This window comes from Hetaerina americana, unplaced genomic scaffold, assembly GCF_022747635.1.
Source record: "Hetaerina americana unplaced genomic scaffold, ioHetAmer1.1.p SCAF_27, whole genome shotgun sequence".
Classification (NCBI taxonomy): Eukaryota; Metazoa; Arthropoda; class Insecta; order Odonata; family Calopterygidae; genus Hetaerina; species Hetaerina americana.
This window is the reverse complement of record NW_027286841.1, coordinates 5,704,786-5,725,794: the sequence shown is the minus strand read 5'-3', so window position 1 is coordinate 5,725,794 and position 21,009 is coordinate 5,704,786. Positions and strand designations below refer to the sequence as shown.

General features: G+C 39.7%; 1 protein-coding gene across 1 annotated transcript in view; it reads left to right on the top strand.

Annotated features, from left to right (window-relative positions):
- LOC139689672 (nuclear pore complex protein Nup160 homolog) overlaps positions 1 to 19,731 on the top strand; it is a 67,167-nt gene extending 47,436 nt beyond the window's left edge. The window contains exons 21-26 of the mRNA XM_071586861.1: positions 619 to 908; positions 3,573 to 3,699; positions 10,543 to 10,806; positions 11,316 to 11,482; positions 13,870 to 14,103; positions 19,253 to 19,731. Coding sequence (XP_071442962.1) covers positions 619 to 908; positions 3,573 to 3,699; positions 10,543 to 10,806; positions 11,316 to 11,482; positions 13,870 to 14,103; positions 19,253 to 19,354 — 1,184 coding nt within the window. The 3' untranslated portion in view covers positions 19,355 to 19,731. The remainder of the gene's footprint in view (positions 1 to 618; positions 909 to 3,572; positions 3,700 to 10,542; positions 10,807 to 11,315; positions 11,483 to 13,869; positions 14,104 to 19,252) is intronic.
- The last annotated feature ends 1,278 nt before the right edge of the window (positions 19,732 to 21,009 follow it).

Genomic DNA, 21,009 nt, shown 5'->3' with positions numbered 1-21,009 from the left:
CGAAGTGGCTTCTGTAGTTCTTACTTGTGTAATCTGAATTTTCAAATTGTAGTCTGTAAAAAAGGGTATGACACAGTTGGAAAATTTTAAGAAAAATTGTGAAGTGTGAGATAAAAGAGAAGTTAAAAATGTGCTGTAAAGACTCTACAATGCTAGTTTTAATAGTTTGAATTAAGAAGATCTGAAGGTTAAACATGAATTTACAATAGTTTAACCCATTGCCTCAATCGAGTTTAATCACATTTCAACAGTTCAAATGCGATTAAACTCGATTGAGGCAATCATCTTCTTACGGTCAATTCTTTTTAGGCATTCATAAGTTATGAATGCATCTGGAGTAAACCTTATATTTAACCATCATGTTCTCGTTTTTATGCGGAACCCTTTCACTTGTTAATTAGTGCACCATGTGGCTTATTCGAAACAATTATTTGGAGTCATTTTTAGGCATGGCAATCCTTTATTTGTGAACGTGTTTTTTCCTACCGTTATTGAGGTTGTTTTCATTGTAGGTGCTATTTGTGATTGGAAAAAGCAAAGATCACGCCGTCCTCCTGCAGTTCCATTAAATCTGCTTCCGTGTTGTGGATTGATGATGCCTTCTGCGTTTGATTTCAGCGGCGTGTGCCATGTATGAGCAAGCAATGCGGCTGGAGCAGGAGGTGATGGGCTGCCGTGTGGGGCCCGAGGGGGGCGTGGGCAGCTGGAGCTGGGCCCTGGACAAGCGGGCCCGCTGCCTGCTGGCCTGCATGAATGCCCTCTGCCTGGTGCAGCGGCGCTATGCGTGGATCGTCAAGCCCCTCCCACGTGAGCCCCCCTTTGAAGCAGGAGGCAGTCCCGAAGGCGGCAGCGGGCCTGCTTTCATTGGAGGGGAGAGGAGTCCCAAGCGCCGTAGTGACGGCGAGGAAGTGAGTGTGGTTGCAATTCAATCTTTCACCGGCACAAACCATGGTTGGTGGCTGCCATAGAAAAATCTGAAAGTTTCAGATTGCGAAACATTACCCTTTCCTCATTTCCAAAACATTTGGGGCGTCAATCTTTCAGTCTGAAAGTCTTTCTAACCTGTCATTCAAGCAGAGTTAACCTTTTCTTTGAAACTGTTTCATTTTCTATTGAGCTGCTATTTCCATTGTCCTATGTTCACATGTTGGTGTTCTACCTTCATGCGTACGCTTCACAGCATTTCTTATTATGGGAGGTACTCTTGAGGAAAACCATGTGTTAAGTTAATAATTGAAACCTAACCTCCCTCAATGTCTTTCATAACAGCCTAACCTTGCATGCTTCTTTCACCTCTGTCACATTCATTCATGCTCTCCTGTTCTGAGATCTAATACTGTTGGTCTTGAGAGGACACATTAGATGGTCGAGGCATGACGTAGAAGAAAATGAAGAAACAAGAGCATAAAGAAAAGAGAAACTAAACGTAGTCGCGCATCTGCTGTAATGAAGATCCTGTTGATTGCACTTGAGTTTGATGTGACAAAAGTGTTAAGTTTAATGTTATTGAAGGAGATGTCCAGCAAGAAACTTAATTTTAGGGGAGGAAATGGAGGAGGTGTAGGAGAGAGAGAGAGAGAGGAAGGAGTGGTTGAGGGTGGAGATGGAGAAGTTAAGGCCCTCTGTGCCATGCGACCAGAGAAGGAAAATGCCATTGATGAATCGGAGTCAAATAAGAAGTTTCTAGGCATAATTTAAGAGGAATATTTTTTTAAAGATGGCCGCATTAGAGACTGGCATATGATGGGCTAAATCTATTTCCCATAGCACTGCATTTTACTTGAAGGTAGAATTGGCTGGTGAAGGAGAAGGAATTGTGGGTGAGGATGAAATGGCAGATATTGATGAGAAATTCTGAATGAGGGATATGTGGGGACCTTATTTGGCCAGGAAGTGGCGCAGAAAGAAGAAATAAGAACCGAAAGAAAGAAGAACCGTTGGCTTGCATTATGAAGGGAGGTGTGGCATTCATGGTTGAAATGTTAATGGGGAAGGATGGTTGACTTCAGGAGTTAAGAGGAAGTATGTGGTCTGTTCAAAATGTTGCCAAAGTTTTTGGATACCCCCACCTCTAGTTGGCTATTTTTTAATGTTTGGAGGCAATCTGTCCATAGAAGCTTCCTGAATACCTTCAACCACTTTGTTGTTTAGTTACAGTTGTTTGCGTGAAGGGATGTTCATGGAGTACTACAAAAAATTGTATCCACCGAAGTGAGCTCTTTGAAGGAGCAGCCTTGTTTTGTGAAATTCTATGTGAAACTCAGGAAATCTTTGACGGAAACTTTTCAGTTGATCACCAAGGCTTATGGTGAGGATGCTATGAAATGTACCGTGTATTATGCGTGGTTTACCCGGTTCAAAAAGGGGCAGCAATCGGTGGAAGATGACAAGCATGCTGGAATACCATGAATGTCAACTGATGACCCTCACATCGAGAAATTGAACAATCTCATTCAGGCAAATGAATGGTTGACTTTCAGGAGACTTGCAGAGGAGTGTGGCATCTCGATTTGTTCATGCTATGAAATCCTGATTGAAACATTGAGGATGTATTGAGTCTCTGCCAAAATCGTGCCTAACCTGGTGACAGCAGACCAGAAACAACATCTGGGTTAAAGCCTATCAGGAACTGTATGGACGAGCTGAAGAGGGTGAAACCTACTTGTCTAGGACCATAGCAGGTGATGAGTCATGAGTTTATGGCTATGACATGGTAACTAAAGTGCAATCTTCTTAATGGATTGGTGAAGCATCTCCCCACCCTAGAAGAGCGAGACGAGTTTGCTCAAATGCCAGCCAGGGTGATGTTGACTGTTTTTTCAATACAAAGGAGGTTTTGCATCACGAATACCTACCCTAGTAAGAGGCCAGGCACTCCACATTGAGTGCAACCTTGGGGTTATGAAACACCAAAGAGAGAGAATCTGATGAAAACAGCCGAGAGCTTTGAAGGAGCGGTGAGTGGTTATTTCACCACGGCAACGTGCCAGCTCATTGGTCTCTAAAAACTCGTGAGTTCTTGTCAAAAACAAGGCCGTTGTGCCACCACACCCACCCTGCTCACCAGACCTGGCCCCGTCTAACTTTTTCCTGTCCCCCAAAACTAAAAACCTCGCTCAAAAGAAAAAGATTTGCCACCATTCCAGAGATAGAGAAAAATTCAATGGAGGAGCCTATGAGCATTCCGGAAGAAGCGTTCCAGGACTGTTTCAAAAAATGGAAACACCTTTGGGATGAGTATATACTTGTGGGAGGAGAATACTTTGAGGGGGACTCTGACCAATAATTTGTTATTGAGGTATTTCTTTTTGTGATAAAAAAGTTTTTAGGCAATATGACTTGTCAACTTTTTTAAGTAAAATGCCTTTAATATGAGCATGTTGGGATGAGCACATCCTTGAGTGCATTGACAATATAGCTCTATGAGCTAGAAAGAAAGAGAATTAAAGAAATGTGGTCAGGTGATTACATTTTACATCTGACTATGATGTACCATTATCATAATCGAAAATTAATCTTCACACATGGGTAAGTTATTATGTTAACTTTGTATGTCATTTCATATTTTCCAGGTTGTGCAAAACAGAATTAAAAGACAAGTGGAAGTCCTAGAGTATAAAGATATAAAGAAGGAATATGAAGTTGTGATTGCTCGCTTGAAGTTGATAAAATATGCCCCAGAGCACGCCACTGTAACAGGTAAATAGCTGTATAATTATTTGGATAGGCTGTAGTGATTGTAATTAATATGGCCCCTGGTTGTTAGAATCTTTGCTGTGTTTCAAGTCATCCCCGCTATTTAAATTTGATGTGGAGTGTAGGAACCTGAAAATTTTAATTACAAAAAAATTAATGATGTGATGGCATTGAAAGTTGACAATTCTTTAAATGCGAGAGTGTACGATTGCATAATAATGTTCAATATGCATGTCATGCCCACTCCTTAAGAATTAGTAGGAGGCATAGAATTTTCGGAAAAGAGGCAATTACGTAAGCAAACCACCAGGAAATGTTCTAGTAGTGCTAATCTGAATTCCTAAGAGGGTGGTCCCAGAAGTACGCGACCCAACAAAGAAAACACAAGAATTTTGGAAAAAAATGTATTTATTTTTTAATATAATCTCCTTTCAGCTCTCTACCCTTTTCCCAGCGATGTTCGATACCCTTTTTATAATAAAAACTGTCTATCTCCTCAAAATAGTCATCAACTGCCGACATCACTTCTTCACGGTTGGAAAATCTTTGACCACCGAGGAGCCATTTTTTCAAGTTTGTGAACAGAAAATAATCCAAGGAAGCTGAATCTGGCAAATAGGGTGAGGCATGAGGTAGCAATTCAAACTTGGATTCATGAATTTTGGCCATTGCAATAACGTATTTGTGAGCTGGTGTATTGCCTTGATGAAACAGCACTTTCTTCTTGATGCCAAATGCGGCCGTTTTTGCATTATTTCTTTGCTCAAGCATTGCAATAAGTTCACATAATACTCGCCGTTGATATTTTTTCCTTTTTCAAGAGAGTCAATAAAAATTATCCCACGCTCATCCCAAAAAACCAACGCCATGACCTTGCCTGCAGATGAAACGGTCTTCGCCTTCTTTGGAGGCGGTTCTCCCTTTTGAATCCATTGTTTTGATTGTTCTTTTGTCTCCGGTGTGAAGTGATGGACCCATGTTTCATCCATGGCTATGAAGCGGTGCAAAAATCATTCTCCTTTGTTGCTGTGAAACTTTGCTAAACACTCAATTGAGACATCTTCACGACACTGGTTTCGCTCGAGTGTGAGCAAACGTGGCACCCATCTTGCACACAGCTTTCTCATGTCCAAATTTTCAGTTAAAATGTGATGTACCGCGCTTTTTGAAACGGCTACTACGTCTGCTAGCTCGTGCACTTTGAGTCAACGATCATCCAGTATCTCTTTGTGGATTTTCTTCACCGTTTCTGGAGTCATCACCTCATTTGGTCGACCAATGCGATGCTCGTCTTGACAGCTCGTATGGCCTCGTTTAAACTCTGCTGCCCAATATTTTACTGTTGTAAACAAAGGATTAGACTCACCCAGTGTAGAGTCCAGTGCAGCTTTTATCTTGGTTGGGCTGAGGCCATTCAAATAAAAGTATTGTATCATATTATGATGACAAATTTTCGCAAATTCACTGAAAACGTTCACTATTGATGGCTGCTAAACAAATACTAAACAACGTGGCGTCTTCAAACTTGAAACATATGCTTTATAGATTGCAATCTTTATAATACAGTGATATTTGTGAAACAACTACCGCCATCTATAGGTCAGGCCGGGTACTTCTGGGACCACCCTCGTGAGTGCACTTGGAACCTTGCTTAACAAGTGCCTTGTATTGTAAGTAATGTGTAAAACAAGAAACTATATTGTTCCCGAAATGACTCACTGAACGAGTGACTCTTCCCCTAATGAGTGAGACGAGGGGAGGGGAATTCCCGGAATGATGGCACACCTGCTGCTTCAGTTTGTGATTGGTGCTCATTCCACTAACACCTCATGCCCTCCTTTTCAGGCATTAGTTTTGATTTTTTTTTGTACAAAGCTTAATAATAATTTGTGCATAGTTTTGAAAGTGTCTTCGAAGAAAAATTTGCAAGAACACAGCCGTAAAATTAACCGTAGAAATGAAAAGTAAAAGCATTGAAAATGAGAAACAAGGTGTGAGCGTGGCTGACCAAGAACGCATGTACAATCGGTCGACCATTTGCATTTTCTTGGAGAGCAAGGCCAAGATTAAGGAGATGCTTCAGAGAGAGTGACGAGAATATCTATGCGACAGTAATGTATTCTCAATAATGTTGAAAGGTTGTTTCTCATGTGCATAAACAAAAAGAAATTGCATTGCAACACAATTGACCAGAATATCACTTGTGAGGAGGCAAAAGTGATATTTGCTGACCTCGTTAAGGTGATGCCAGAATTATCAACATCTGAAGGATGATTTACTTGGAGACGTGCATGATTTGAGAGGTTAAAGAGAAGAGCCGGCATCCACGGCATGATGAAGCTGCGAGCTCCAACTCAATTGTGGCAGGTAATTTCATCGGTGACTTCAAGAAGGTCATAGATTCAGAGGGTCACCTGTTTTTAATTGTGACGAGACTGGTTTCATCTGGAAGAGAATGCTGGAGGGAATCTAAATGGAAACTCTCCTTGTTTACCATGCAGAGAATCCTAAAATGTGAAGTGAAAGAGAAGCCCGAAAGAGCATGCGAAATGTGATGTGGAGGTCATGGGAAACTGTTGTGTCATTCCGTGCGTATGAAGCATCACTGTAATCAAGCAGTGGTTATGCGCACCAGAAATTTGTTTAATTACAATGCTGAGTTGAATTTGTGCAAAATTTAGAAGCATCAGCAAAAACAAACTTCTCTAGACAGCTTTCTAGTAAAAAGGAATTAGGTGCATATCATAAATAATTATTTATTTATTTGAATTCTTTTTTGTTTTTAAAATTGAGTTTGTATTCCTGGTTGTTTCATTCCACGACTGAAGAAAAGATGAACGTGATCCACAATCCTAAATAATGTGTGTAGAATTTTCTTCTTTACTATCATTGTATGTAATGTATTTTGACATGGAATGCATTATCTTCATTAATCCATTTGTAAAAAATTGTTTCACTGAGCGAGTTTCACTTCGAGAAAGGTTGTGGAACAAATTATTCTCATTGTACAAGGCTACACTGTATGTGAGTTCCCGTGGCCATGTTATAACTTTAGTGAGGCATCCACTGCATTGATTTTTTGGACAATACAAGCCAATATGTTAATAAAAGCTGGATATTTGTCGAAGTGGTCCAGATTTTAAAGTGCTAAATCCTAATATTTTGAGGGAGCTACAAGCAAGACTTGACTTTGAGTTGATTGAGTTGGGTTTTGAGATGATTGAACATGATTTGAATGGACTGTACCATTTGCTAAGTAACATCATGCATGCGGAATGGTCTCCCATGCATGGAGCTGAATTAGATTTTTTGCATAATTGTCATAAAGTGGAACCCAGCCTATGTTGCCTCAACAACAGCAATTGGAATAGTCGATTGAAATCTGCCTTAACAGCAAAGTTACTAAAAAAAATAAGTAGTCTCCCCTTAATTAAAACAAGAACTTCAAAGAAGATTAAGGGTACATGCAAAATACAGTGAGACAGAGGGTTCGTAATCTTCAAGTGATAGAAGGGTTGTATGTTAATGCCAAGTTGAGTTACAGAAATTTGAAGCTCAGAATATCTAAAATGAAAATTAGAATTTGCAAATGTGTAAATGAAATACACAGCACTGTTTATAAAAGTGAATAATTCAAGAAAGTAGAAAAAATATTAATTCGAGTTCAATAAAACCTAAAAAATAATTTAGCCTCTGGGGAGGGCGTGTCATTTCTCGACATTCGTCCTCATCTCTCTGCCAGTAATTCTTTTTGTCACACCAACCTCTGCATACTTAAGCCTCTTGGAGTCAGTAGAAGGGTTCTCCTGAGGGGTGTAACGAGTTGCCCAAGGGCAAAGGATGCAGAAAAAGCCCACAGCTCCAAGTGCATCTCAGCAGCACCCCCTCCACCCATCTCGCACTCGCTGAGAGAAAGAGATCCTGAGATATACATGGTTAATATAAAAAGTATCAGGGAAATTTTATTGAAAAATAGATTTATTTCAGGTATTGCTCATTGAAATCCTCAAAGTACATCCTTTGAGAGTGTCGGCACACTTTTGACGGCAACTTTTCCACGACTTGGAAGGCTCCCCGGGTAGGCGGAAGGTCCTTAAGGGTACACGTGCCAGCTTCTTTGGCGGCACTTAGGGTCCCATGGTGGTGTTTCTTAGAAGGAAGGAGAATTTAACTTTTATAGAAATAGTCTGTTGATTCCAAGTCGGGATTGTAAGGTGGTTGGGGAATGGTCGCGGTGCCGTTGCAGGAGGTCTTCGCAAGCAGACACTCGACTCTGCTCTTGGTCATCTGTCGGGAGACCTTCGGAATGAGTTTAGCACATCTTTTGCTTCCCCAAGTTTTTAGTGATTATGGTGTGCACTTTCATCTTATCAATGCCAATATACGATCTGTGATCATGCGTACACTTAACCAACACAGTCTCATTTCAGCACTTCATGCAATGCACGTCAGGAAATAATTCTCTGACCAATAATTTTTATACAAATCTTGTATGAATAGCAGGAAGGCGGACAAAGCAAAGTAAGACAGTTCCACATTTGCTTGATGCTCCACTCGAGGGCTCTGAGTGAACACATCAAATAGTGCTCAATGCTCCAATCACAGCTGTTGAGTAACCCTGTCTGGAATGCAACAGTTTCACTTCTCTCCCCCTGACCGGGAACTACCACGCTATGCAAACTCTACCGTAGTCTCTGGCTGTGGGACTCCTGTTTCTGAAATGCCATGGAAAGTGGATCTCAATGTGAAGTGAAGATTTTGAGTTTTGGTCCGTCAAGTCCATTTGTTGAGCGTGGTTACTTCCCTTGTGGCTGTGTGATAATTTTGAAAGTGTTTTGCCATATTCTTTTATCATAGATAATTTTTTATTGTCTTTTGGATTGAATTGTTCCTTGCTGTGTGTTAATAATTTGTTCTTTGTGGTAGTTTCATCAGTACTCACCTGAATACTTGAACTTTTTATGGTTTAGGAATGGAAGTGTCAATGATCACAGAAAAAAAATTCCCAGTGCACTTCATCAATTATAAAAATGTAAAATTGAGGCTTGAGCGAAGCATCTTTGTATTGCTACCCTATAATTATATCAACAAAGGTGAATGAAATGAATAAAGGAATATCCACAAATTTTGTTTTACAAAAACATGTGTTTAATGAAAGCAGAAGTGTAGACGAAGTGAGAACTTTAAAGCACAGCCTTTTTGTTTGGAAACAAAAGTATAAATACATTTAAATTTAGATTTGCCATTGGCAACATTTTGTGCATCATGCTTGTCTTGTTCAAAACCAACATTTCACTGCATCTGTCAATTGGTTCCGAACCACTCCGGGCCCAAAGAAAAGAAGGAATATGATTTACTTTGCCATAGTCATCTTCTCTGTCATGACATCTATCGGTGATAAAGAGAAAGCTAATTTTGTGTCTTTTAATAATGTTCAGACACAGAATTTAATTTTTCAGCAAGTTCCTAACATTCCCATCTACTGTGTCTGTCCTTCTTAAATTCTGCTAAATTTTATCCTGTTTTCATTATTTTCATCCTTTTTGGGGGAATACTTATCAAATTAAATTGAAGTGAAATTAAATGCTAAACTAGCAAGGTTACTAAATCCCGATTGCAAAGGGTGGACCATCATGAAACGTCATTGGATAAAAGAAAAATTTATTCTGCCATATTTTAGGAAAAAATGTCCATTGAGCCTTGACTTTTGAGATATTTCGGCTTTGAAAAAAGTTTTCAAATCCCTAATCCAATGAATAGGAAATAAATCAAAATTTAGCTTTTCTCTTGTTAACTTGTCAGCAAGTTCAGCCTTGGTGAGTCTTGGTCAGGAAGTGTTGCAGAATCAAATAAGCAATTGTAAAAGCTCACTCCTATGTAAAATATTTTTCAGTGCATTTTATTTGGTATTCTCCTTAAACAGTGTAAAATATGGAGAATTCAATATATGTGGTCCCCCAATGCTACGTAGAGGCTTTTGCTTCATAGTTAAGAATTTACAAAAAAAAACAATTGCTTAAAATTTCTTTGCTTTTTGTTATTTTTCTTTTCTTTTTACCATTGTTCTTTTATTTAACTTAGCGAGTCGATAATTAATTATTTTTTACAATATTTGTTCCAAGATAATTTCTAAGGTCTCGTAATATTTTCTGGCACACCACACTCACGAGAAGGTGGAAACTTCAGCTACTCTTCAGCATAATCTACCCATCGACAAAAACTTTTTCACAATGCCTACATTATGATTCCATGTCTGCTGAGAACGCTTTTGCAGGGGTCATGAAAATTGCATGAGCACCCCAACTGGTTTGACCTCCTTTGCACTCTGTTGAACCCACTAATGCACTGCACCCAAATCCATGGCGCCATTGCAGTATGTCCTACTCTGTCTACGATAACTTGCAATGGATGGTAAACCTCGCAAGTGAATAATATGAATTATCGCATGCTTTTCACAGACCTTAGATGATGTAATTTTGAAGTATTAAAAATGTTTCCCACTCATACAGCAGGTGTGCAAACCCTGAGCACATTGCAGCCATCTATGTTTTGTACTTGTGAAGTATTTCCTCACATTCTGACCTCAACTGCATCATCCTGTCTACTCCCATTCCTGAAATTTTCTCTTCCCCCCCCCCCTCCCCCCCAATAACTTTGCTCGTCCTTCCTTGACTTGCAACCACTCTACTGTAAAACCATGCGCACACGCACCGCACTTCAAATTGTTGTGCATTGGATGTCAATCAATAAGAGCAGTAAAAGGGGAAACAGGAATGCTGTTGTAATTCATTTTTTCCTTTGTTTGGTCCTTGAGTAATCAAGAGTGTGCTTTTCCAATTACTTGAGGTCTAGCCCTTTCGGAAGAGGAGTTGATTGGTGCCCTGGCAAAGGCTGGCATGTACGACAATGCCCTTCGATTGGGTGCCCTTCTCTTTGAGTCACGGCACGATTGTGAGTGGGCCGTGGGTGTCCTGGAGACAGCAGCCTCCGCCTGTGTTCGACTCCTGCCCAATGGACCATCATCTGCTTATGCAAGTGGAGGGGTGGAGATTGGAGGGTCCCGGGACTCCACGTCTGCGTGGGACCTTCTTGGGGAAAACGATCTCTCAAGTATGCCATTGGTTTCCTCTCTTCACGTCTCTTACAGAAAGGATTAAACTCCCCATGAGGAAATAATTGCATTCTAAGGCTACAATTTGCATAGACTTTGATTCAAGCCTTAACTGAATAAAGGACATTCATTCTTAAGTATGTTAGATGTTTCAACGGGCAGGCCACCATCTTAAGAATTCCACCTTCTGAAGATGGCGACCTTCCCTCCAAAATGCCAAACTTACCCGTGAGTGCCCTTTCTTTGTTTCTTTTTAGTTAAGTTTTGAATCAAATAGTTTACATATATTTGTGTTGTTGCTGAAGAATGGTAATTTCCAAAGATATATATAGGGTGCGGCAACATAACTTCTTATTTTCAATGCAAACTTGTATTTAACACAATTTTTTATTTTTATTAGTTTTTAACACAACATTTTAAAACAATTGACTTACTATTTAAGGATTTAAATACTGAATATGTGCAGCATTAATTACTCTGGGAAAATTTCAAACTCTTGTGTTTGCAGTGCTTGGCATTGGAGATGCTCCTGCAGTTTCACTCTCTTGGAAGCTCCTCGAGCATTTTGTGAACAAGTATGAAACACCAGGGCAGACAATACTTCACAAAGCTGTGGCCACTCGAATTCTTTCAATGGGAGCATTTTTGCCGCACTGGCTCTTAGCCTCCTATAAGGTAAGTGTTTCATTGGCAAATGGTTTTGCCAAGCTTTGCAGTTCTTTCACCTGGAAAATCATGCATTGTTATATTGAAATGAAATTATTGACTAGTAATTCCACACACTCTCTACATAGCACGACCTAGGTTTAGACATTGTCTATCATCATGAGGTGGGCCTCGCAGAAGATAACTTTGTATTAATTTACCTCCTTAGCAGGGTAGGGGGGGATGGGTCAGAGTGGGAGGGGATATAAACGTTAAACTGTAAATGGAAGGGAAGGGAAGTACTGCTTCATGTGTCAATCGTTGGTCGTTAATGGAGGTTTGTTTGGGAGGCATTCTGTGGGGAGCACTGGGCGTGAAAGAGTGGTAGATCTAGGAGTGGGATGGGCGCATAATTTTGTTGGCAACGGATACATTTTAAATTTCTAATTGCTCCAATGCATCAAGCCTGTGGCCTAATTTTCAAAACTGAGAATTTCAGTCTTAAAGTTCACTTTTGTGGTCTCATTGAATGAGTTGCTTTGCAAAGAGGGATGTTATGTTCTTATTCTTCACACATGTTTTGTGCTCCTGTATGCTTTCTTTAAATTTCCTCCATCCTGTTTGCCCAATACATTCAATGAAACACTCCGAGCACTTTAACTCATACACTCTGCTCCTGTCATCTTCGGGAACTTTGTCTTTGGCGTGGGAGATACGGATTTTTAGGCATTAATTATTGTAAAAATCAAATTTAATTTTTTCTTTTGTTAAATTTGTGATTACTTTGTAAATAAAGTCTGTCTGGAATTATAAAGTTACTCATTTTATTTCAATATGTTATATAAATTCCATAAAGTTATGCAGGAGAAAACAAATTTCATGTATGCTAGTGCCAAATGCTAAATCTGGTCCAAAGGCAAGAGTTTCATCATGGGCTAATTCCCTAGAAATGAAGGATTTCTCATGCTATGTCCATCGCCCATTGTTATAACAATAAGTTTTAACGAAACCATTACTTAGCTTGTTGTTGAAGTTTTTTTTTTCTGGAAAATTGCAGAACTGTCAGTTCAGTGTGACAGGTAGCAAGAGGTGTGATTCTGTACATTGTAATTGTGTATGTAGTGTGTTTGCAAATTGCTGGAAATATTGCTCATAATATTCCATTTTTTAGGTTAATATGAATGCTGTTCTATCATCTATATTTTTTGCTGAAAATCTGGTAAATTTGGAGGTAAAATTTCAGTATAGAGGGATCTGAATAGTTGTAAAATGATTAATATTCTGAAAATTTTGAGTGTAAAAATCTTCAAAATCATAAAAGATTACAACATTGGCCAGTATGATTCATAGAATTACAGCTGAATGAAAGTATGTTTCTAATATAGCGACTCCCATTCATTAAATTATGAAAATGTAACTTGTTTTCAAATTAAGTCGATGCAAAGGCTTCTTTGGTGTTGCATGGGTCAAGGTCTTTCAATGTTTTTGCAAGTATGTGGCATTATGTGGGTGTTGCTTCCTCTTCGCTAGGTAGCGTCTTGGAGGAAAGTTGGTGTTTGGTGTGGGGTGCAAATACCACTCAAAATGGAGCAACGTTCATGATTTGTATAAAAAGTATCGGGAAAGGTTTTCTTAAAAATAGATTTGTTTAAGATATCGCTGTAATGCCTTAAAATTCTTCAAAGTACATCCCTTGAAAGCGTCGACGCACACTTTTGCCCTTGAGGCTTTTCCACGACTTGGAAGGCTCCCTGGTCAGCGGAAGGTCCTCAAGGGTACTACGCGTGCAAGCTTCTTTGATGACACTTGAGGTGGTGTCCTTTGAAAGGGGGGGGGATTTCACTCTCGGGAATGGGAAATAGTCTGCTGGTACCAAGTCCAGACCCTAAAGGAGTTGGGGAATCATCGTGATGCCGTTGCGGAAGGTTTTTTGTTAATAGACACTCAACTCTGCTCTCTTGGTCGTCTGTCCAAAGACCTTCGAGACAAGCTTCGTGCAGGTATCGTTAGCCTCGCCAAATGTTCTTGGCTAATGGTGTGCGCACTGTCATCCTAAAAATGTCAATATTCAATACGTGACGATGTGCACGCATAACTAACGGTCTTATTCCAGCACTTCACGCACACATCTGGAAGAAATTGCCACGGATACTTTTCATGCAAATCTCGTATGCCCTCTCTCTCTCCATCCACAAAATCAACCTCTGTACGGTGGCTGCACTGTAAAGGTATTACTACTCTACTGTCAGTGTGCTTCATTGATGTTCCAAATTCCAATATGAATACCTTGAATTGTCGAAATTATTTTCCTGGAAAATCTATAAATATGCTTTGGTCTTGAGAAATCTGCAGGTGTGATTGATGTTCGTTGATTAATGTGAGTTTGGCTCGAATTTGTTTTGACGTTGATCGTGCAGAGGAGAGATCCGGCAGAGCTGCTGCGCATATTCCTGGAGGCGGGTCGGCTGAGTGAGGGTGGGGCGTTGGCTATAGAGTACCTTTGGGCTGCCCTGGGAAAGGGGACGGACCGCTGGGGACTGGAGTCTGCACTGCATGCCAACAAACCGCAGCTGTGCCTACCCCACAGCATATTTCACCTCTACCTGTTGGAGTTGGCCGATGCTACTCCTCCGGACCCCGAGTACGAACAGGTTGGTATTACTTGGCTTATGGTCATTGCAAAGTGTGGAAATCTGTGAAAGTCCCATGCACATATCTTTTTGAAAGTAAAACTGCTTGTCAAATACAATTATTAAATAGAAGCACTTCATTGCAATATAATTTTCAAAATTACCAAATATTATTTATTTTGAAGGGCACATGTGGCAAGGACTAGAAATTCTTAAGCCACTACTAAGCAATAATAACAGCATAGTGAAACATTTTTTTGTTGGAAAAGCTACTACTCAACTGCTGCTATGTCCACAATTTTCTTTTGAAGATACTTGTGAGTTTCTTGGAAATGCTTAACCTTTATGTTTTCAATAAAAATTTTTGCTTCAATAACCTGTTTCTGCACCTTTGATATACCAGTGCTTGGCTCACTTTAAGCGACACAAATTGATACTTGTACTAATGTTGAAGTGATGATGCAGCGACCAAAATTTTCTATAAACATGTCCACAGCTCGGAACACGGTGGTCCAGTGGCTAGAGTGCTGAATTACAAAGTAGAGGGCCTGAGTAGTAGTAGTAGTTTAAGTGGAGAGGACCGACAGCTGAGGTCATTTTTGATATCAGGGATGGAGAGGAAAGGAGGAAGGGTGGAGAAAAACGTGGAGGTTGGAATTAGCAAAAGGCATCAAGGGGTCCACAGTTAAGCGTCCCATCCAATGGATGGCGGATTCACTCTGTTCCCTCCACAAAGCACCATCTGCAGGGATCGAGATGTTAATCAAAAATATTTGCTGCCTATGGGATTCAAACCCGGGCCCTCTGGGTGGGAAGCCGGTATGTTAGCCACCTCATAATCTGGATCCCCTAATAGAGGGCCCGAGTTCAAATCTGGGTGATGCCTCTGTGTACCCTCAACTTCACCCAAGCTGTGCTATTTTTTGAATCTTCCTAGGAAATCATGACGAACTGCCCCCGTTAGCATTCTCTGAATTTTATGGGACTTAGCACTAGGTGAGCTCTTATCATCTTTTTGAAACCGACCTTTGGGTTTATTACTGTGATTATCTCTCATGCTAATGCTGTTGTCACATTAGATTGATGGATGGTAGATTTATTTGCCATAGAAAAATAAATGATAATGGGTATTAAAGATTTAAAAAACAAGTATCCCCTGCATCGGCTCTTTCTATGCATTCTAGGATACTATAAAAAACATTATTTATGAAGAAGTCTTTGAGCGCTATTTGAATTTACTTCCTTGGGGGAGTATTCGTTTTAGCTTCTCAGAGAGTCGATTAAACAACAGTCTTCCCGAAACTTCTGGAGTTTTCTGTAGTGCTGCTACTCTGCAATTATGCCATTCTGAAGATTATCCTTACCCCTGGTGTCGTACTTTTCTGACCAGTGAAGGGGTTGGGGTGCAGGCATACAGTGTCACATTATACATCTATACTTGCAGGGAATAGTCTTGATTTTGCACTATTGAGGATTAAAAACACTGCTAAGGAAGGCCATGAGAAATCACCTCAATTATTTATCCCAAGAAGTGACGACGAAGTGTATAGCAATGAATCCTAGCAACTACAGAAGCCAGCCTGCTGGGCTGTGTGTCTTGCCCGGCAGTGGTAGAGCAAGGCTCCTACGGTTGTCATCACGCAAAATACTTGCTAAGCTGAACCTACAGGACCAGCACGGAAGACACAGAAAAGAACTGGAATGGTTAGAACAGGGACTTAGAATAGTAGGACAGTGTTTAGGAGTGGGAAATTAGAAAATATAAACTGGGAGATGGAGAGAGGAAATATGTTAGGGGAGAATGTGATGACATTGTTAGGGAAGTGCAAGGTGAGATGGAAGGATAGTGGGGATTACTGGTTTTTGTTTTCCTTTCGGTCCATTTCACCTTCTCCATTCTTCCACACACCCACATTTCAAAAGCGTCCAGTCTACATCTATCCTCCTGCTTCAGTGACCACGTTTCCGCACCGTACATAGCTATGCTCCATATCAAAGTTTTGACAAGTCTTTTCTTAACATCCTTATTCAACTTTCCTGTCATCAACTCCCCCTTCCTGGTGAAAGCCTTCTTGCCTAGCCTTATTCTTCTAATGTCCCTGCTACTTAGACCGTTTTGGTCCAGAATGCTTCAAAGATATGTAAACTGTATTACCTGCTGTAGTTTTTACCCTCCTATTTTTAACTTAGCCTCTTCATCTTCCTCCAAAATCCACATAGACTTCGTTTTTTTGCATTTATTCTCATCCCATACCTGTCGCTCTGTATTTCCAATTCACTCAGCAATGCTTGCAACCCCTTGGCTGACTGACAAACTAAAACTTGGTCGTCAGCAAACCTAACTGATTATACGAATTCCCCGCCCACTTTCATTCCTACCTCCAGTTCTTCCCATGCCTCTTTAATCATTTCCTCTGCATACAGGTTGAACAGCAACGGTGATAATGGACAACCCTGCCTTACACCTCTTCCTAACACTGCCCATCCAGACTCCCCATCCCCCACTCGCACCTGAGCAGTCTGAGACATGTACAGGTTGCGGATTAGTCTCCAATCTGCTTCTATTTTCTGCAATACATTCATTAACTCTACTCAGTTCACTCTATGAAATGCCTGTTTGACTTTCTACATGGTTACTCTGCATCTTCCACCATGCGTTTTTCTCCCTATAAGTTTCCTGCCTTAGTTTATTATTTGTCTTTTTGTATTTTCTTCGATTCAATTGTTTTTTCACTCTTCAATTTCCTTCTGTCTTTCTGTCTCTTCTTAATCCATGGTTACCACGTCCTTTTCATATTTACTGTTCTTGTGGTTTTAGAGCAGATTTTATATCTTTGAAAATGTAAATTTGTCTGACGGAGCCAATTTCGCTTGAGTCTGGGGGGAATTTAGCAGGGTTCCAGTGGAATATTCTTGTGCAGTGCATGATAGTTTCCCTTCAATTGTATTCTTAATTGCACTAAAATGACACCCATTAAATTAATTAAAAATTAAAATTAATGACACCCATCCACATTCTATTTCCGTCAGTTACCTAGAAAAATTTATCACCATATTTAATTGAAATTTTCTCAAAGTTCCGACCCCTAGAATGATGATAGTCTGATTATCTTTATACAAATTAATAATGACCAATGCTTTTGAAAAAACTACTTTAAATGAACATGTACCTATAATATAGATGTAATATGTATGTATGAATGATGCCTCACTTAAAATCCAATAAAAGGAGGCTTATCTTTTCCATTAATTGGTGAGATTTTGTTTGGATTCTTGGTTCCAGGAATATAGATTGAGTATTGAAATGAAATTAGTGACTTTGTGATTCCCACGCACTTACTTTATTTAGAACACAACCTAAATTTCGACGATGAATAACTGATTGAGCATTGTTATTCATAATGTTCGACATAATGTTCACCACATCACGCTGACGTTGGACGTCATCATCAGGTGGTCCTCTGAGAAGACAACTTCTTATGTCTACCTTCTGAGCGGGGGAGGGGTTGGTCCGAGTTGGAGAGGAAGTGAAGGTTTAAGAAATGTAGATGAGAGGGAAAGGAAAGGGAAGTACATCTTTTGGTGTCAATCGTTGGCTGTCAATGGGGGTTTGCTTGGGAGGGGGATACCCCCTGTGGGGATCACTGGACTTGAAAGAGTGGTACGACCAGGAGGGGGAAGTGGGAGGGAGACAAAATCTTGTCATCAAATTCATCCCTGCAACAAACACATTTTAAAATTTCCAACTGCTCCAATGCATTGAGTCTGTGGCCTTTATTTTCAAAATGGAGAATTTTAGTCACAAAGCCACTTTGGATGAGGGTCTTCGCAAATAGGGATGTTGTGGTCTTATTTTTCAAGTATGTTTTGTGCTCTTTTATTCTTTCTTTAAATTTCCATCCCGTTTTCCCAATATATTTAGTGGAACACTCAGAGCACTGATTCATCACTCCACTCCTTTCATCTTTGGGAACTTTTGTCTTCAGCATTTGAGATCAGGCTATTAAAGCATTAATTATTGTAAAAGGCAAATTTAATTTTTTCTTTTTGTAAATTCTTGATTACTTTTTAAGAAATGTTCCTAGGACAGAGAATTTGTTGCTGTTTGGCAGTGGGATCTTTTATATAGTCCTGGTGGTAAATGTTGCTTATGGCTATTTTAGTAAGTTTCTTCTGCTGAAGTTTATTTATTAGTTCATCTGGATAGCCATGGTTAGCTGCCATCATTTTAATTACATTAAGCTCCTAATTTACGTTTGAATCTGACATGGGAATAGAGGCTAATCGGAGGATCATTGCATGAAATGCTGAAAACTTTTGGGCGAAGCAATGCCTTGGAGTTAAATTAATTATTTGGTCCATATATATTTCTTTCCAAAAATGGAGTACTTCAACTGATGTTTACCTTTAGAAATTGATTGGTCGAGGAAATACAGGGAAAAAAAGCATAAAGTGTGTGTGGAGTTACAAAGTTATGCCGGAGACAACAAATTTCATGTAGAAGTGAGGTTTTGGTTGCAGTGCTCTTTGTGGAGTGCCCTCCGGACTGCACAAAACTAAGTCTCTTTGAGAAATGAGTGCATTCTGGATCCTGGGATTTGAGGGATACACTGTATTACCAAAAGCATAGTCCTTTCTAGGAACGAAAGCATAGTACTCAACCGAAAGAGTGGTTTGATGGGTGAGGGAAAAGCTCGCCTAGTACCAAGCACAATGGAAGTGCATACATCAGAGTAGGGTGGCTGGACCTCAGAAGGGCCCCTGTGCCACCTCACCTCTGTTTCCCAGGACATTCTGGTGAATGAAAAATCGCACAGCTTGGGTGAATCTGAGGGTGCCCAGAAGCATCACCCAGGAATCAAACTTAGGTGCACCAGTTAGTAATCGAGCGCTCTATTCAATGGACTACCGTGCCCAATTATTTGGAACCCCAGCAAATGTTGTCATTTTAACACACGTCTTTCTAATTCTCATGGAGATTTTCAAATAAATAGTTTTCTGTTCCATTTTCCTGGAAATGGAGCATTCTTTGTGTATGGAAGGATATTCATGAGATCAGAAGGAATGCTAATACTTGTTTTATGTTCTTCTGAGTGCCTGCTTATTTAAATGTATCCGTATTAATTCCATTATAGTCATAATTGATTTCCAACGAATCTCTTTTTTTCAGCTCCACAATGAACTCAGAGAAGTTTTGACCCTGTACCTGAGGACAGTCACGCAAGTGTCGGTTGAAATGGCAAATCAGAAAGCTAAACTCGCCGCTGGTTAAACTGGAGTTTTAAAAGTACTCTTTGTGAGGCATACTCCCATATCAGTTGGATCATACCATTTGGATCCCACAGCAGAAAATCCATAAGATTGACATTTTTGCCGTGTTGGAAAATAGTGTGTGAAAGAAGGAAGGCATTGGAAGTGAGTGCCAGCGACAGTGACTTGTAAGTGTGTGCATTTGCATCGTGAATAACATATGCTAGGGGTGTGCACTCTGCCGTAAACGGACTCGTCAAACGCTGATGGTATCAGTCTGTGTTTTTGTGTGAACTGTGTGCATTTACTCTGTTAGAATTCCTTCAAGGACATGGTAAGAATTTCCATTTGTATTGAAATGTTTTTTTATGATAATAATAACACGAGATGTGCTAATCATTTCACTCTTCTACTGGCTCGTAATTAATTGTCAGGACTTTGGTCAAGTCCTGCTTGATGGAATTGGTTTCACATTTACTTTTAATTGGTATCACTTTTCAGTGCTTGGCAATGAATTAGCAAAACCAAAAAAAAACATTTCTCTCTCCATTTGAATATAAAAGCCACCCATTAAGCTTATGTGGTGCAGTATATGATATCCTAAAGTGAAGAAATCATTACCTTGAAATTGAATGCTTCAATTACACACCAGCAGTAATCGAAAATATCCTTTGTTTTGATGGTGACCAGTGACCTGAGAGAAGTTGAAAGAGGTGGCGCATATGGAATCTCCTAGTTACCATGTGGACAGAAACTTCTTCAGGAATTGCTAAATAAGTCATCTTTAAGACGTAGGTGCAAACCGTAGAACTTTTCCTCGTGGTTATTCTTCATTTATTTAATATATATGTTCCGCAATGTTTAACTTCAGCAAAATACAAACTTGAATAGAATTAGAAGGTAAAATCCATCCATGAATAGGAACCCTGTCAAATCACATCCAATAATGGGTGCAGTTTGCTTTGACAGAATCCTGGTGTCATAACCACATCCAGAAATAAAATTGCTTGGGGTTATTATAAAATGGAGAGATGAAATTGCTTTTCTCACTCAGTGTGTAAAGATTTTGAGATACAGTGGTTTAGAACCCCTTATTACACCCACCACACATTTAAACAACAGGTCTATTCCTGTGTCAGGATCAGCTGAGAAACTGGTTATCTGTATTTCTATGAATAGAAGATCGGCCCCTTCACTGTCCATTGGAACATTAATTGCACTCTACCATGTGAAATCTCATGCCTACCTTGTGTCTGACATTATGTTTTGCGTGAATAGATTCTTTGCATCTAGGGCTTTTGCATTACAATGTAAAATTTAAAAGCTTGTGGTAGAGTATCTGTTTGTCCTCCCAGTAAGCCTCTTTTTTTTTCAATAAACCTTGTAAGTCTCCTTTCAATATTCATTCTTTCTAGTACTCCGTTATTAAAAAGTCATCCTCATCTTTTCTCTGTACATATCATTAAGAAAATTAATGATAATTACTATAAGGGGTGATAGATTTGACAATTTTTAACACTCTTACTCTCTTGGTATTTAAAAACTATTATTTGGTATTTAAACTATTATAATTTGACATTTAAACTATTATAACTTGTATTTAGACTGAAAGAATTTAGAAGTCCTCAATTAGAAAGTTTTAGCAATTCAAAACATTACTCAAAAATATCTTTGTCG